General features: G+C 39.0%; 1 protein-coding gene across 4 annotated transcripts in view; it reads right to left on the bottom strand.

Moving 5' to 3' along the window:
• ABCC8 (ATP binding cassette subfamily C member 8) overlaps window positions 1-14,881 on the bottom strand; it is a 95,769-nt gene that overhangs the window by 31,286 nt on the left and 49,602 nt on the right. For all 4 annotated transcript variants that reach the window (XM_072985704.2, XM_020802952.3, XM_078383873.1 and 1 more), the window contains 7 exons: window positions 14,766-14,871; window positions 13,196-13,231; window positions 12,199-12,234; window positions 10,209-10,307; window positions 5,108-5,192; window positions 3,548-3,628; window positions 283-420 (listed from right to left, as the gene is read on the bottom strand). In XM_072985704.2, the coding sequence (XP_072841805.2) occupies window positions 283-420; window positions 3,548-3,628; window positions 5,108-5,192; window positions 10,209-10,307; window positions 12,199-12,234; window positions 13,196-13,231; window positions 14,766-14,871 (581 nt within the window). The remainder of the gene's footprint in view (window positions 1-282; window positions 421-3,547; window positions 3,629-5,107; window positions 5,193-10,208; window positions 10,308-12,198; window positions 12,235-13,195; window positions 13,232-14,765; window positions 14,872-14,881) is intronic.

Below are 14,881 nucleotides of genomic sequence, written 5' to 3'. Positions count from 1 at the left end.
ATTTGAGCTTAAATAGGAAAGTGAAAGTGTCTCTATGTACACCCTCTGTCACTAACCACAGGGTTGTAGAGATGAAGGCAGAATGAGGATTAAATATCCAAATATTGAACATATAAAAATCCTATTAATTTCAGTGATACAACCTATGCTCGTATCTCTTCCACTGAAAATAATGGAATTTAAAAGTACTTAGGTCTGGCTGAATTGTCCCTTTACAAGTTCTGGTTTATTCATTAAAACAACAACAACAACAACAACAACAACAACAAAAACTTTTATTACCCAGTCAGCATGGGGGAGATATTGTAGTTTGTGGGTAACCAGAACAACAGTCCTCTTTTCCTCTCTTAGCATATTCAAGATTCCTTCTTGCATGAGGTGGTCACTTAAATGGATATCCAGTGCAGAAAATGGATCATCCTAAGCAAAAGAAAAAAAATTAGATTATTCCTTTCTATGATTTATAGTAGTTAATGGAAAATGGAATGGTGAACTTAAATGTTCTGGTGAAGAAGAAATAATAGCCAAAACTAGCATCTATTCCAGCAGAAGGCAGGGCCAAACAGTAGAAAATGTTTGCCTTTCCAGAAAAAGAAGAGCCTCCCCACGTCAGGACTTGACTTCAGCACAGTAAATTCAATATGAAAAACCATTTAAAACAAAACAGCATTCTAGCAATAACAAAGAAATCAGAAAAAAACCAAATATTTATCATGAAGAGGGAGAGATAGAGATTCCAGTGGTATCTCTAGCTTAAGCTACATTGGAGGACTGTGCAAGCACAAAATTGATTAACTGAATGTTGTCGAGCCTACTTGTTCTACTATCCACTATCCTCAAGATCAGTTCACAGTTAATTGAAATTTCCATTTCAAGTCCATAGGTGATTGAAGTAGACATCAGATGGGTATCTTCAGTAAAGAAAAAGGGGGAAAAAAAGGAAAGGAAAGGCCACCATAGCTAGGGCAGACCCAGCTATTGACCAAAATGAAGTGGTTACTTCATGGGGTGGAAGGCTGCTCTGGAAACATGCCTCTCCTCATAGATATTCAAGTCCCCCAGAAGTAAAAGTCTAGAGGATCCCAACATACCTGAGACAAAGTCTATCAGCTCTGATAAGGAAAGCGTTGGGGGTCATGGGGTAGTGGTACACCAATGCAATTCCCACTCTGTCCTGCTTATCCAACCTCAGGTGAAGACATTCCAGACCTGTGCACAAATGGGCAGAGATCCTGCTGACCTTAATAGATTTCCTATAGACTATGGCAACACACCCTGCCCTCTCCTCTGATCAGCTATGATGCTGGCTTGAATATCCTAGAGGGCGTATCTTGGAAAGGGCAATCCCACCTTCGACACTCACTCAGATTTTGGTTATATAAACCAGGTTAGCCTTTTTGTCTGCTATAAGACAACGAATTAGCTCACAGTTATTTTCAATCGACTTGGCATTTAGCAGTGACATCAACAGATCACATGACTGCCAGATAAAGTTACTTTGATTCTGTTGGTGGGGAGGACTAGAGCATGGAACAGACATTGAATATCTAGAGCAGAAATGGCGAACCTATGGCACGTGCGCCACAGCTGGCACGTAGAGCCCTTTCTGTGGGCACGTGAGCTGTAAGTTGCCGGATTGATACTCCCCCCCTGCAGCCAAACCTCAGGAGGCAGCTGCAGCCTCAGTGCTGGTGCTTCGGCAGGTGGCGGGCCAGGATCTGGAGCAGCTGGTGCTGGCTGTGGATCCAGAGTGGGGCCTCAAGGCACCTTCGTGCCTGGGATTCCCCCTTCCACCACCACTTCCGGTTCTGCCACTGCCACTGCCACGGTCCATGGCCTGCTGGGTTTCTTTTCAGTTTGGGCAGTTGGGCCCAAAAAGGTTTGCCACCGCTGGTCTAGAGCATGCTGTCTTGTAATGGCCTGCCCTCCTTCCAAAGCCATATCTCCCTCTCTCCGTTATCACAGATATAACCTTGTTCCCAACCTCATCCATTATTAGCTAACAGCTAGCACTTCCCTCCCTCCCTCAGCTGTCATGTTTATCAACTTAGGCTCCCTTTAGACTCAGAAGAGAGAGAAAGAGAAGAGAGAAGATATAAATACAAAAAGAAAAAAAATACATAAATAGAAATATAAGGGCTCAATCACACATAAGAAAAAAAACCCAGTTGTACTGATTCTTTTCATCCCTCTCTTATATCAATACATTCACATGTAAGAAAAGTAAAGGAGAAAGAGAAAAGGGGTCCCCAACCTTCGGCCTCCAGATGTTCTTGGACTACAGCTCCCAGAATCCTTCACCACCACTTCTGCCAGCCAGGATTTCTGGGAATTGAAGTCCAAGAACATCTGGAGGACCAAGGTTGGGGACCCCTTTTCTCTTTCTCTTTTACTTTCCTTACCCCCCTGTGTATTTCTCCCTTCTCAGTACTTGGCTTTCATTTTTCTTTTTCTCCTTTGCACAGTGTTGGGAGGAGGAAGCCAATTTTAAAAGACTTACAAATACTGTGAAGAGCATGGTTTAAAAAAAAAGAGAGAGAGCATACATTATTACTATGCACCTTTCTTTACAATTCAAAGTAAGAAATGTCCCTTTCTCATATCAAGCCCTCTTTCGCCTGCAAGGGCGGGAGAGGCTGTCTCATTCTGAGCAATGTATTAATATTGGTTTTGTTGTGGCGGTGGTGGCTGCTACTACTAATTTATTGATATCCCTTTAAAAGTTCTTTTAAAAAAGGGTAGAAGCATAGTAGCCATGAAGTGGCCACAGCGCCCAAAAAACCCAACTCCTTCACAAAGGAAATAAATTGACAGCAACATTCACACATGTTGAAACAATAAGGAATGAAGTGATAAATTATCAGTACAATTTAAAACCACCCTCCCAGCGAGGAGGAATGAAACCAATTGCCAGGGCAAATGAACCGATGTGATCATGCATGATGTGAATGAAAAAGTTTGAAACAATCCACATAACAGCTAAAATGGTATAACTGCGATTCTTTTAGCACGTGTGATTGAGCCCTATGGCAGTAACCAATGAAGCTCATACCCTTCCTTACCACAACCAATTCTCAGCCAACTGTGTGAAAAATGCATAACACCAAGCATCCTTGGAACTTGGACATCATTGGAGGATGGGTGTGCCACCAAAATAATTTCCTATTGCCTAGACCTTATTAGGGCCAGGCGTTATTTATATAGATGGCCGTGAAGCAGCCACGCTATAGAAGTGGACAGAAGAAAGATGTTTCTGCTGCTTCCACTGCCACAATCACCCCCATCCTTCTCCTTCTCTACCTCTTCATGAGTATTCTGCATGATGGTAAGAGGAACAGGGGAACATGCACTGTGGTCCTTTTTTCACCTTGGATGATAGGAGGATTTGCACTGGTGCTTTTCCTAACATTTGCTGGAGAAGCCTATTGTGGAAGGGAGAATGATATTTGCCAGTCTTATAGCTGTGCACAGAAGTGGAGGCTTTTCCCCAAGTGGCCCTTGGCAGACGGCTTCAAATAGTTTTTGTACCCAAGGCAGCCTAACTTACCAGGAACACAACATTTGTCTGCTGGTAAAGAGCTCTTGCCACACTGATCCGCTGACGCTGACCTCCAGACAGATTAATGCCCTGGAATAATAGAGGGAAAACAGTTTTTAAAACTATGGACAATATCTTGTTCAGATTACCATATGTGTAATGAAAGTTCAGAAGTGGTTGCAGCTATTGGGAAAGGTGTTGGTTGCATACCAGTTGTGCAACAAACACACAAGAAGCAACTCTTAAATAGTTGGAGCTGCTTTTGCAACTTCTATTCCATGAACAAGATGTGGTTTTTGCAATATTCTGAGGCTTCACTACTTGAGCACTGCTTTGAAAAGCCATTTGGAGTGCACCAGACACAATGTGTACTGTGGACAAGAAAAAGACAGAATTAACAAAAAACTGTGAAACAAGATAGAATCTTAATTCTTATTCCTAAGGATTCCAATGCTAAATACTAAGTACGTACTTTTATTAGTACGTACTTACCACAAAGATGTGGTAGTGCCACGGTTTAAACTGCAGAAGCCTCTGTGCTGCAAGGTCAGAAGACCAGCAGTCATAAGATCGAATCCACAAAATGGAGTAAGCCTCCGTCGCTTGTCCCAGCTTCCGCAAACCTAGCTGTTTGAAAGCATGCAAAATGCAAGTAGATAAATAGGTACCACCACGGTGGGAAGGTAATGGTGTTCCGTGTCTAGTCGCGCTGGCCATGTAACCACGGAAGATTGTCTTCGGACTAAAATGCTAGTTCTATGGGTTGGAAATGGAGATGAACACCGCTCCCTACAGTCGGACACATCTGGACAAATTGTCAAGGGGAACCTTTACCTTTACCAGTGGTTAAACCGCTGTACTGCAGTCAAAACTGATCCCAGTTAGCCGGCTCAAGGTTGACTCAGCCTTCTATCCTTCCGAGGTTGGTAAAATGAGTACCCAGCTGGGTGTGTGTGCAATGTGTAGCCTGCATAATTAACTTGTAAACCGCCCAGAGAGTGCTTGAAGCACTATGGGGCAGTATATAAGCAGCACACTTTGCCTTTTCTTTGCTTTTACCACCAAAAAAGACACAAAATGAATGCTTACTCTATTAATTATTAATATCTCACTTTTAATGTGTTTTAACAATCATATTATTATCCCTTACAAAAATACCTGAAGTAATTGTGCATTCCCATTTTACAGCTGAAAATCTGATTCTCCATGTTTATGGCATGGCCAAGGCTGTTAGATTCATGGCTAAGAAAGGATACTGAAGTCCTTTAAAACTTCATTATCAAATTCATTGTAAATTATTTTTAAAATTTTCTTGTTTTATGGAGTAAAAATATACCCTCAGCATAATACAATACAGTGTTATCAGGTGGAAAGAGTACAACATGAAATAAATGTTTCATTAGCTAAAACTGCAAGAATGTTTGCAAAGTGTAATGCTTTCAAACTAATGATCTGAAATTGTATTTGCTTTTCAAATTGGTATTCTGAAATAATAGTTAGAATTTTAAGAGCACCTGACACATTTATGTTCTTAATTTTTTAAAAAACATCTTGCATGTGGTCACTCACCCTCTCTCCTATCTGAGTCTGGTTTCCATGAGGAAGTATGTCAATATCAGGCTGAAGAGAGCAAGCATCAATTACTGCTTTGTACCTGTGGAAACAGAAATGGTAATTGTAAATTCACATAGATACTGCCTCACAGTTACAATTTGCTTGCTTTTAAGGGTGAGATTAATCAGCTGGAGAAGTCACACGCTGGAAAATGCATGTTTGCTAAGCACTAATTATACTAATGGGAACTTGGGCTGTTCCAGTTAAATAAATTCCATTTTAGCTAATCATACACTACAAGGTGTTCAAAGGTTAAAAACAGATGGTGTACACTTTGATTCTGTTGTTGTGCTTGATCCTGAATATCTTGAGGAGACTAATACACATTTGCAACTCATCTATAGTCATCTTTAAAGGTCCACAGCCCAAGTGTCTTGAGTGGTATTATTTTAAATTGTCGGAGGTCACTTTGGGGTCAGGTGAGATTGCTGAGGCAGAGATTTGAAGAGACAGCAGTATCTGTGGTCTGCATCAGTAGCAGTGCACTCATTTTTTGTTTGTACTGGTAAAACATTATACACAATAAATTGAAAAGAGATGCAGGATGTGGTTCAATTATATGAAATGAGCTGCAGGATGTGGTTGCATTGTCTGAAAAAAATCATCTTAAAAAACAAACGCTAACAATTCTCATGGTGCCATTAGAATTTAATTATGTCTTTTCAATTTAGTCTTTATTTTCAGAGGCTGGACTGATAATAGCCAATATAACAGAATCTCCATCTTCAGGCATTAAAGAAACATTGCTCTTTATTTAAGATAAATGTAAGAATGCAAGATCAAATATAAGAATATGAGATCAGAGTCTAATCTTGTTAGATCAGAACTGCCTTGCTGTTTAAGATAAAATCTCTGTGTAGCCTAACAAATTCTAGCCTTAGGTAGCCAGAAACCTCTCTGAAGTTCACAAGTGGAAGTTAGTGTGATGATGAATATGCCATGTTTATCTCAATAACCTGGTGATGAGGAATATGCCATGGTTATCCCAATAACCTGGACATGGGGACGAATATAAAAACAAATCAGGATATTCGTTAAATATTCCTAATTCATTGGATATTTGTTGCTTCATATTCTTGGGATCCAGAGACCCCAACGAATATGAAGCAACAAATATAACCCTTTTATATTAGTCCCTTCCTTCCCTATCTGCTTATGCCCCTGTGGATCAGCTGTTCCTCAAGGGCATAAGCAGAGAGGGGTTTTTCCCTTCAGGCGGCTTGTTAAAGCCTGCACAAAGGGAACCCCATCCCAGGGGCTGGGAAATGGCTTGGTTCCCCTTTCTTCCTTTTCCTATGCCTGCATGGCATAAGAAGAGGAGGGAAGGTATCAAAGAGAGATCAAAGGGATCCCTCAGCTGCTGTGGGATCGCTTTGATCCCTGCTTTCCCCATTCTTGCTAAGCCACAGGGTTTAGCAAGAGGAGGGTGAAAGGGATCAAAGCGCTGCAGGGTTGCTTTCATCCCTGCTTTCCCTCCTCTTGCTATGCCCTGGGGCATAGCAAGGGGAGTGAAAGCACACACACACAAAGAAAGAAAAAGTACTGATGAATGCTGAATTGATTCATTGTTCGTTGGGTCATGGGAGGGCAATTTTGGCACTTCGTCCCCAACTCTACTCTTAACTATTTCCACATATTGAAATGTATATGTCCTCTGAGAGGACATATTAATGTGCTCTTTCAGAGAAGCCCAATTAAGGTGCTCTCATAAGAAGAATAATTACAAAAACATTTGGTGTCCTTCTCCCTGAAACACAAATCCTTGTATTTTTTACTGATTTTAGCTGCCACTTCTCAGCAAATGTGCAGATCATGCTTTTAATATTCACTCTAAGAAATCATGTTCTGAATATGATGCTTGATAAGATACAGAAAACTGGCAGAATAAACTCTGATACATTTTACATTTAACGATTTAGAGAAATCTAAGGACCTACATGATTAGCTGAAGATTAGAATGCTAAGGAATTTCTCATGATAAACATTGGCTCCAAATAATAAATTCATTATTAACAGCTGATCATAGAGGAAAGGGCAGTTTACTTAATATTATAATTCTTAAGGATTTTTAAAAAACAATCTGACATTTATTAAACTATCTGAATTAAACTATTTAGTGCCAGGATTTCAGTTTCACAAGAGAAGGATGAAGTCAGCCTTCAGCAACTTCTAAAGAGCATGCTAGATTTCATGAAGGATAACTTGCAAGAGACCTGAATGAAATAATATCACATTGCAATAATTATATAATAAATATAATAGATGCAAACTTTACTCTTCAGTGATGAGGACATTTTTGGTGGTTGTACAAAAATAATCCTATAGTAGAGATGAATCAAATATTGATAAAGATGCCATCCAAAATATGATTATGGGACTCTAGCTATACACTAGTTGATTCTTCAGTATGTCATCAAGCAAGCATTAATCAATGCTAAATTAGATTAATGCTTGCTTTTTTCAGAGGCTGAAATCTTATCACACAGATACATAGGCAGAAGGCATATGGTAAAACATTCACTAGCTTCCAGCTTATAAACAGTGGCTGCTGTTATTTTTGCGTTCTGTGCACTCAGTGGTTTCGCAGGTGCTTGAGAATTCCATGGAGGACTCTTTAAGTGTCAGCTTATGCCATTTGCTTCTGCTACCTTAACAAAGCAACCAGATTTCAACCAGATTTCAACCAGAGCCTCTTTGATGCAGGTGTACACTACAGATTTAATATTATGGGATGACTGATGCTGACAATAAAACAGTGATTAACTTGAATATATTTTTCACAGTCTCTTCTACAGGCAGAATGCTCCTTTCATTCATAGAAAGGCCTGAGTTCTAGTGGATCTCTATGGGAGGAAGGGGAGAGAGTCAGTCTTCCCCCTTTACCATTCCCTTTACAGCTGCCCATACACTCTTGTTACAGTTGTAGAAGAGGTTGTGCCAAGTGTTTGTCGTTGTTGTTTAGTTGTTCAGTTGTGTCCGACTCTTCGTGACCCCATGGACCAGAGCACGCCAGGCCCTCCTATCTTACACTGCCTCCCGGAGGTGTGTCAAATTCATGTTGGTTGCTTCGATGACACTGTCCAACCATCTCATCCTCTGTCGTCCCCTTCTCCTCTTGCCTTCACACTTTCCTAACATCAAGGTCTTTTCCAAGGAATCTTCTCTTCCCATGAGATGGCCAAAGTATTGGAGCCTCAGCTTCAGGATCTGTCCTTCCAGTGAGTACTCAGGGTTGATTTCCTTTAGAATTGATAGATTTGTTCTCCTTGCAGTCCAGGGGACTCTCAAGATCCTCCTCCAGCACCACAGTTCAAAAGCATCAATTCTTCGGCAGTCAGCTTTCTTTATGGTCCAGCTCTCACTTCCATACGTCACTACAGGAAAAACCATAGCTTTGACTATGCAGACTTTTGTTGGCAAGGTGATGTCTCTGCTTTTTAAGATGCTGTTAAGGTTTGTCATCATTTTCCTCCCCAGAAGCAGGTGTCTTTTAATTTCGTGGCTGCTGTCTACATCTGCAGTGATCATGGAGCCCAAGAAAGTCACATCTGTCACTGCCTCCAAATCTTCCCCTTCTATTTCCCAGGAGGTGATGGGACCAGTGGCCATGATCTTAGTTTTTTTGGTGTTGAGTTTCAGGCCATTTTTTGCACTCTCCTCTTTCACCCTCATTACAAGGTTCCTTAATTCCTCCTCACTTTCTGCCATCAGAGTGGTATCATCTGCATATCTGAGGTTGTTGATATTTCTTCCAGCAATCTTCATTCCAGCTTCGGATTCCTCCAGTCCAGCCTTTCGCATGATGTATTGTGCATATGTTAAATAAGCAGGGAGACAATATACAGCCTTGTCGTACTCCTTTCCCAATTTTGAACCAATCAGTTGTTCCATAGCCAGTTCTAACTGTTGCTTCCTATAGGTTTCTCAGGAGACAGATAAGGTGGTCAGGCACTCCCATTTCTTTAAGGATTTGCCATAGTTTGCTGTGGTCCACACAGTCAAAGGCTTTTGCATAGTCAATGAAGCGGAGGTAGATGTTTTTCTGGAACTCTCTGGTTTTCTCTATAATCCAGCGCATGTTAGCAATTTGGTCTCTGGTTCCTCTGCCCCTTTGGAATCCAGCTTGTACTTCTGGGAGTTCTCGGTCCACATACTGCTGAAGCCTACCTACCTTGGAGGATTTTGAGCATAACCTTGCTAGCGTGTGACATGAGTGCAATTGTTGCAGCATTCTTTGGCACTGCCCTTCTTAGGGATTGGGATGTAAACTGATCTTTTCTAGTCCTCTGGCCACTGTTGAGTTTTCCAAAATTGCTAGCATATTGAATGTTGGACCTTAACAGTGTCATCTTTTAAGATTTTAAATAGTTCAACTGGAAGTGTTCAACTGGAAGTACAAACACTTGTACAACAAGTGTTTGTACAATTGGCTAATTGTGCCACTATTTAGACAACCATTCTAACAGTGCAATCCATACACTGCACTAGGAGGGATTTCACTGTCCCAGATTTAGGCAGTGAAAATCACCTTCTGTCTTCTTATAGTGTGCCCTGATAGAAAGAATGTTCACAGCTGTTCATAATTCAGTCAATTGAATACTGCTTTCTGAAACAACCGAACACCACACCACACTCTCTGCCTAATTTTTGGAAATATTTATAAACAGATCTTTAAAACCAGTTTTAAAACTGATTTCAGTTTGAAAAATTAAAGCAAATTTTGATTTACTAATGTATGTAACAATCTTGCATTATGTCTTGTATCCTCCATGTATAGTATCTGCAATGCCTGCCATTCAGTTGTTGTAATGTACAAGATGGGGCTTTTGTTAGGAAGGTAAATCACATCTCCTGTCAATACAGGACATCTAGAGAAAGATGGATTCATGATCAATATGTTCCAGCATTTCAGACCAATGACAACTGCCTTTGCCACAGTAATTCAACATTAGCACTATGTAACCAGGAAAGGAGTGCTGTTAACAACCATAAAAATGTTCTGTGGTAAAGGAAACCTTACTATTAGGTGTATTCATATAGCAGTTAAACACATTACCTTTGTTTATTGTAGGGGCTTTCAAAAGTGACATTCTCTTCCACAGTAGCATTTAGTAACCATGGTTTCTGGGAAGCGTATGCCACTGGCCCTCTTTTCCTAGTCAGAAAAAAATATACAGAAAAAATCCATTTTAGGATGGTGATTTACTGAAGCACACATTGAAAAGATTCTTCACTAATGCATTTTTCCAAAGTATTATTTTAAAGATATATTTATATTTCACATATCTAATTTAAAGGGTACATCATCACAACAGATGTACAAACAGTGAACATAAGAAGCTGACATACTGAGCTATGCCATTGAGCCATCCCACCAAGTATCATCCTACATGGACTGACGGTGGCTTGCTAGGGTTTCAGGCAGGACTCCTTCCTAGACCTAACTGGAGATCTTGGGGAGTAATTCAGGATCTTTCTTTGTGCAAAACATGCCCTCTGTGCCTTCACACCCTTCCTATATAAGGTTACAACCAGAATAGTATGTAGAAGTTTAGAGTTTTTGGTTTGGTACTGGAACATTTTAGTATTGACAGCTAAACAATAGTTTCCTTTGAGTAATATTAATGGGCTGGCAGAAGCTATGCCTCCTGGAAGAACATGAAATGGGACTGTGTGGCCTTGGGCAAGCTGTACAGTCCCAAAGCACCCCTAGAAGAAGGAAGTGGTAAATCATTTCTGTGTGCTCTCTACATAGAAAACCTTGGAAAGGGTTGCCATAAATTGGAATCAACTTGGCAGAATGGGATTATTTATTACTGAAAGCTGTGTTAAGTGGATCAGTGTCATACTATCATATTATTAAGATGCCAAGGATGGCATAGCTGAAAATTTTTAATTTACTGAAAGGCCTTTATTGGGCCTGAGCGATTTGACAAAATTGGTTGCTACAGAAAGAGTTCCTGAGTTATTGTTAGAAATGATTACTATACATAGAATCATAATGAATATGTAAGTTTTTGGTATATGTACATTGTTTTCTGTAATGTGTTTTCCAATGACTTCTGTGGACTATAGCTACTGGGTGTTAGGAATTCTGAGAGTCGTGGATGAAGAAAAAAAATTTTTTTTCCCAAGCTCTGATGGTTGTACAGAGATAGGAAAAGACCCACCGGTTCTACAAAAATGAACATAGCATGTATCAGTTTATATTTCTTTCTGGAACACTGTTTCAGTAATGGCCTTAGCTATGATTAGTATGAGATTTTTTGTCATCCTTCAGATCAGTGGGTATGCCACTCTGATGTTAAAGCCCTTATTATTTTGGATCATTCACTGATAGACTTATCAGTTCTTTGCATGTTCCTTTAAGTTTTGCATGTGTTTGTATGAAGGTTAAACACTAAGAAGCTTAGATTTATATAGACTTTAACTCTAGACAATGAGATCATAGTTAACTAGCCAGCAATAAGGACTAGGCATGCTTCTGTTTTATCTCAGCAGCAAGAAGGTGAGTTTTAGGCTTCAAAAATCAACCCAGAAACATCTGATATTGCTGTTCTGCACATGGGTTGCCCTGGAGATCAAACAATCACAATGATATAATCTGTGTCCTCTATTCTTTATATGGCACCAATTCTCATCTTGCAGAGTGGCCAGGAGTTGGTGTGATAGGTGCATAAACATACAAACATACAAACATACAAACAAACAAACAAACAAACAAACAAACAAACATAGGAATATAGGAAGCTGCTTTACCTTTCAGACTACTTGAATATCTTAAGTACTATTATCCAGTCAATGCTGTCCATGGCAATATTGAGCTAAATTGATCAATACTGGGCCAGAAGCAACATCTCTTCAGGGATTTTTCTAACCTTCATAACATATGCCTATTTTTAACTCTATTAAAATGTCTGGAGTAATTATTTTCCAAACAGCACTACATAAGAAATAAGTCTTTGATCTTCAATATGGCAGAATGAGAACATTTCATTTACAAAAAGACCTCAAAGATTTTCCACTTCATTTTTGAAATACAATACCTGGCTACAGTGTCAACTGCTGTTTCCATCTCTGGGCTAAAAAAAAAAGTTTTAATTCAATTTAGCAAACACTTATGCAAAGATTACACCCAGAATTATAAATAATTGACATCTTGAAATTCAGAAGTATAAATAACTGACATTTTTTGCTTAATCATGCATAGATATGGTACAATTCATATATCACTCAAGCAAATGACAAATCCACTACACAAATCTACCATTGTTATCAGCAAGTAGCTTTAAAAAGAGAATGCCTCTATATGCACTTAAAAAAAAATCTAATCTGGAAACAGTTATTCCTTGAAAGATGGTATATAGCAGTCCTTCTAAAGCAGGAGTGGGCAAGTGCTGTAGTTCTCCGGAGAATGTTGGTCAGTGACACCAGTTGTTAGGAATGCTGGAAGATTCAGCCCAACAAAATTTAGAAGGCCACACTTTGCCCAGCCCTGCTCTAAATGAAGCAATGACGTTATCTTTATGATGGAAGCCTTCTTAATTTCCCTCCACCTTAAACAAAATCTGTCCTGTACCAAAAATCACCAAAAGTCCCTAAAGTCTTTTTATTTTTGTTTTGCATTTGTTTGTGTTTTTAGTTTTTGTCCTAGTTTTTCTTTTAAATTAACCTAATTATCTTGACACGTTTCAGTCTGACTTCAAGCCTGGCTTTGGGATAGAAACTGCTTTAGTCATCTTGGTGGAGGATAAGGAAACAAGTTTTTTATTGTTGTTGTTGTTTTGATGGACATTTCAGAGGCATTTTTACAAATCTCCCAATTCTATATAATAGGTTGGAATGATGAACATCCTATGGTGTCAACACATTCCACTGTAAACAGGCTGCAGAAAATATTCAATACTTTTTACTTTCCCAACAACCAATATATTAGATTTATTTTCTTTTCAGAGAGTTCATTAAAGCAGAGTTCTTTTTTGTTTCTTCATGAAATAATAGGTTTAGGAGGTTACAAAGAAAAAATTGTATGTTATACCATACCTGACATCTTCTCCTGTCTCACTGTCAGGAATATTGCTGTATTGTCAATAAAAAGGCGGGGGGGGGAAGAGATTTTTAATATATGTAAATATGAACAATTTGCCCAGAGGAGCATTCTTAATTAAATTCTGCTTTGTATTAATGTTGCAACATATTCTTAATGGAGCTGCTACAATTTGAAGACAGCACCATAACTTGAAGGGAACAGCATATACAATTTACAACTATGTGAATTGATTAGACAGCTTTCTATTTTCTTTATTGATAAATGTGTTGGATTTCACTTCCTTCTAACTTTTATTTAACCAAATCTCGTAGCTTGTTTTTCTGTTAGGTCATGAGTCCTTAGACATCCTTCACAAATAATATTTGCATACAGATATGATCAACACCATACTCTGTTGACTTTTCAAATTTTCCAGTACTCCAGACTTAAAAATATTCACTTAAAAATCTGTGTTACTCCAAATACTGTGTGACTGTGACCTCCATCAATCCTAACTGTCATATTTAATAGTGGGAGACAATGGGGATGTCTAGATCAAGCAAATTAGACTTAAGCAGCAATACTCCCTCTGAAGCCAATGGGACTGAGGACCATTTGTGTTAAATTATCTCCACAAATAAGTAACTACACAGATAACTGAAAGGTTGTCACATGGAAGATGGCTTGTTTTCTGCTGCTCTAAGAATAGGATATGAACCAACAGCTTCAAATTACATTAAAGAAAATTCCAACTAACTATTAGAAAGAAGTTCCTTATGGTAAGACCTTTTTGACAATGGAACAGTTTACATCAAGTGGACACTTTTTGCTGGATTTTTAAAACAGATATTGGATGCTCTCATGGTAAATTTTTCTACATTGGCAAAAGACTGAAACTGATGACCACTAGGGTCCATTCTAGTGCTACACTTTTATGAGTCTATGATTCTATATAATAATCACATACCAATCCACAAACAAGTTAATAATAGCATCACTGGGATAATTTGGATGGGTTAAATATTCCCTTCCTTAGTGTAACTGGTATGATCAACTCTGAAGTTATTACAGATGCTTCTAGGTAAAAATAGAACCATCAAGAGCTCTAGTCAGGATACCCCTCCAGTAAAAGGCAATCTAATTTAAGTAGCAGTGCTGATAATTTCCTAGGCAGTGTTTGTGTAATGTATTCTGTGTGTGCATTTTGAGTGACCTTGTCATCATATCGGCATAAGCTTAGTAAACAGAATTGTATCCACCTAACAATTGTGCTTTGTTTGCATTGAAATCTTGAATAAATATATCAGAATCTTCAAGAAGCATCCTTCTGTCTTGGCTGAAATCAGTATGGCTTACTGAAGTATATATTTATATTACTAGTGCTCATTGTTGTTGTGTATATGGATGAGACAATAAAGAGAAGCAAATGTTCTTTACAAAGATGGATAGTTTAAATGTAATGTGGTGTTCTCCACAACAGTAAATTAATTCATATAGACCAAGTACATGGTTGTGACAATATGTCTGCACCCTTTTTATACATCTGTACCTCTTTTGAAGTATTTAAAATAAAAACAAATTTACCTGTTCCAGATTATACTTCCTGATATCCTCTGCATCTCCCCAAGTATCCCTAGCAAGAGGGATGATTTGCCACAGCCCACCTGTCCCACAATCATAGTCAACTGACCTACAATAAT

Source organism: Pogona vitticeps, chromosome 1 (assembly GCF_051106095.1).
Source record: "Pogona vitticeps strain Pit_001003342236 chromosome 1, PviZW2.1, whole genome shotgun sequence".
Taxonomy (NCBI): Eukaryota; Metazoa; Chordata; class Lepidosauria; order Squamata; family Agamidae; genus Pogona; species Pogona vitticeps.
The sequence above is the reverse complement of the archived record's forward strand: the minus strand, read 5'-3'. Positions and strand labels throughout refer to the sequence as shown.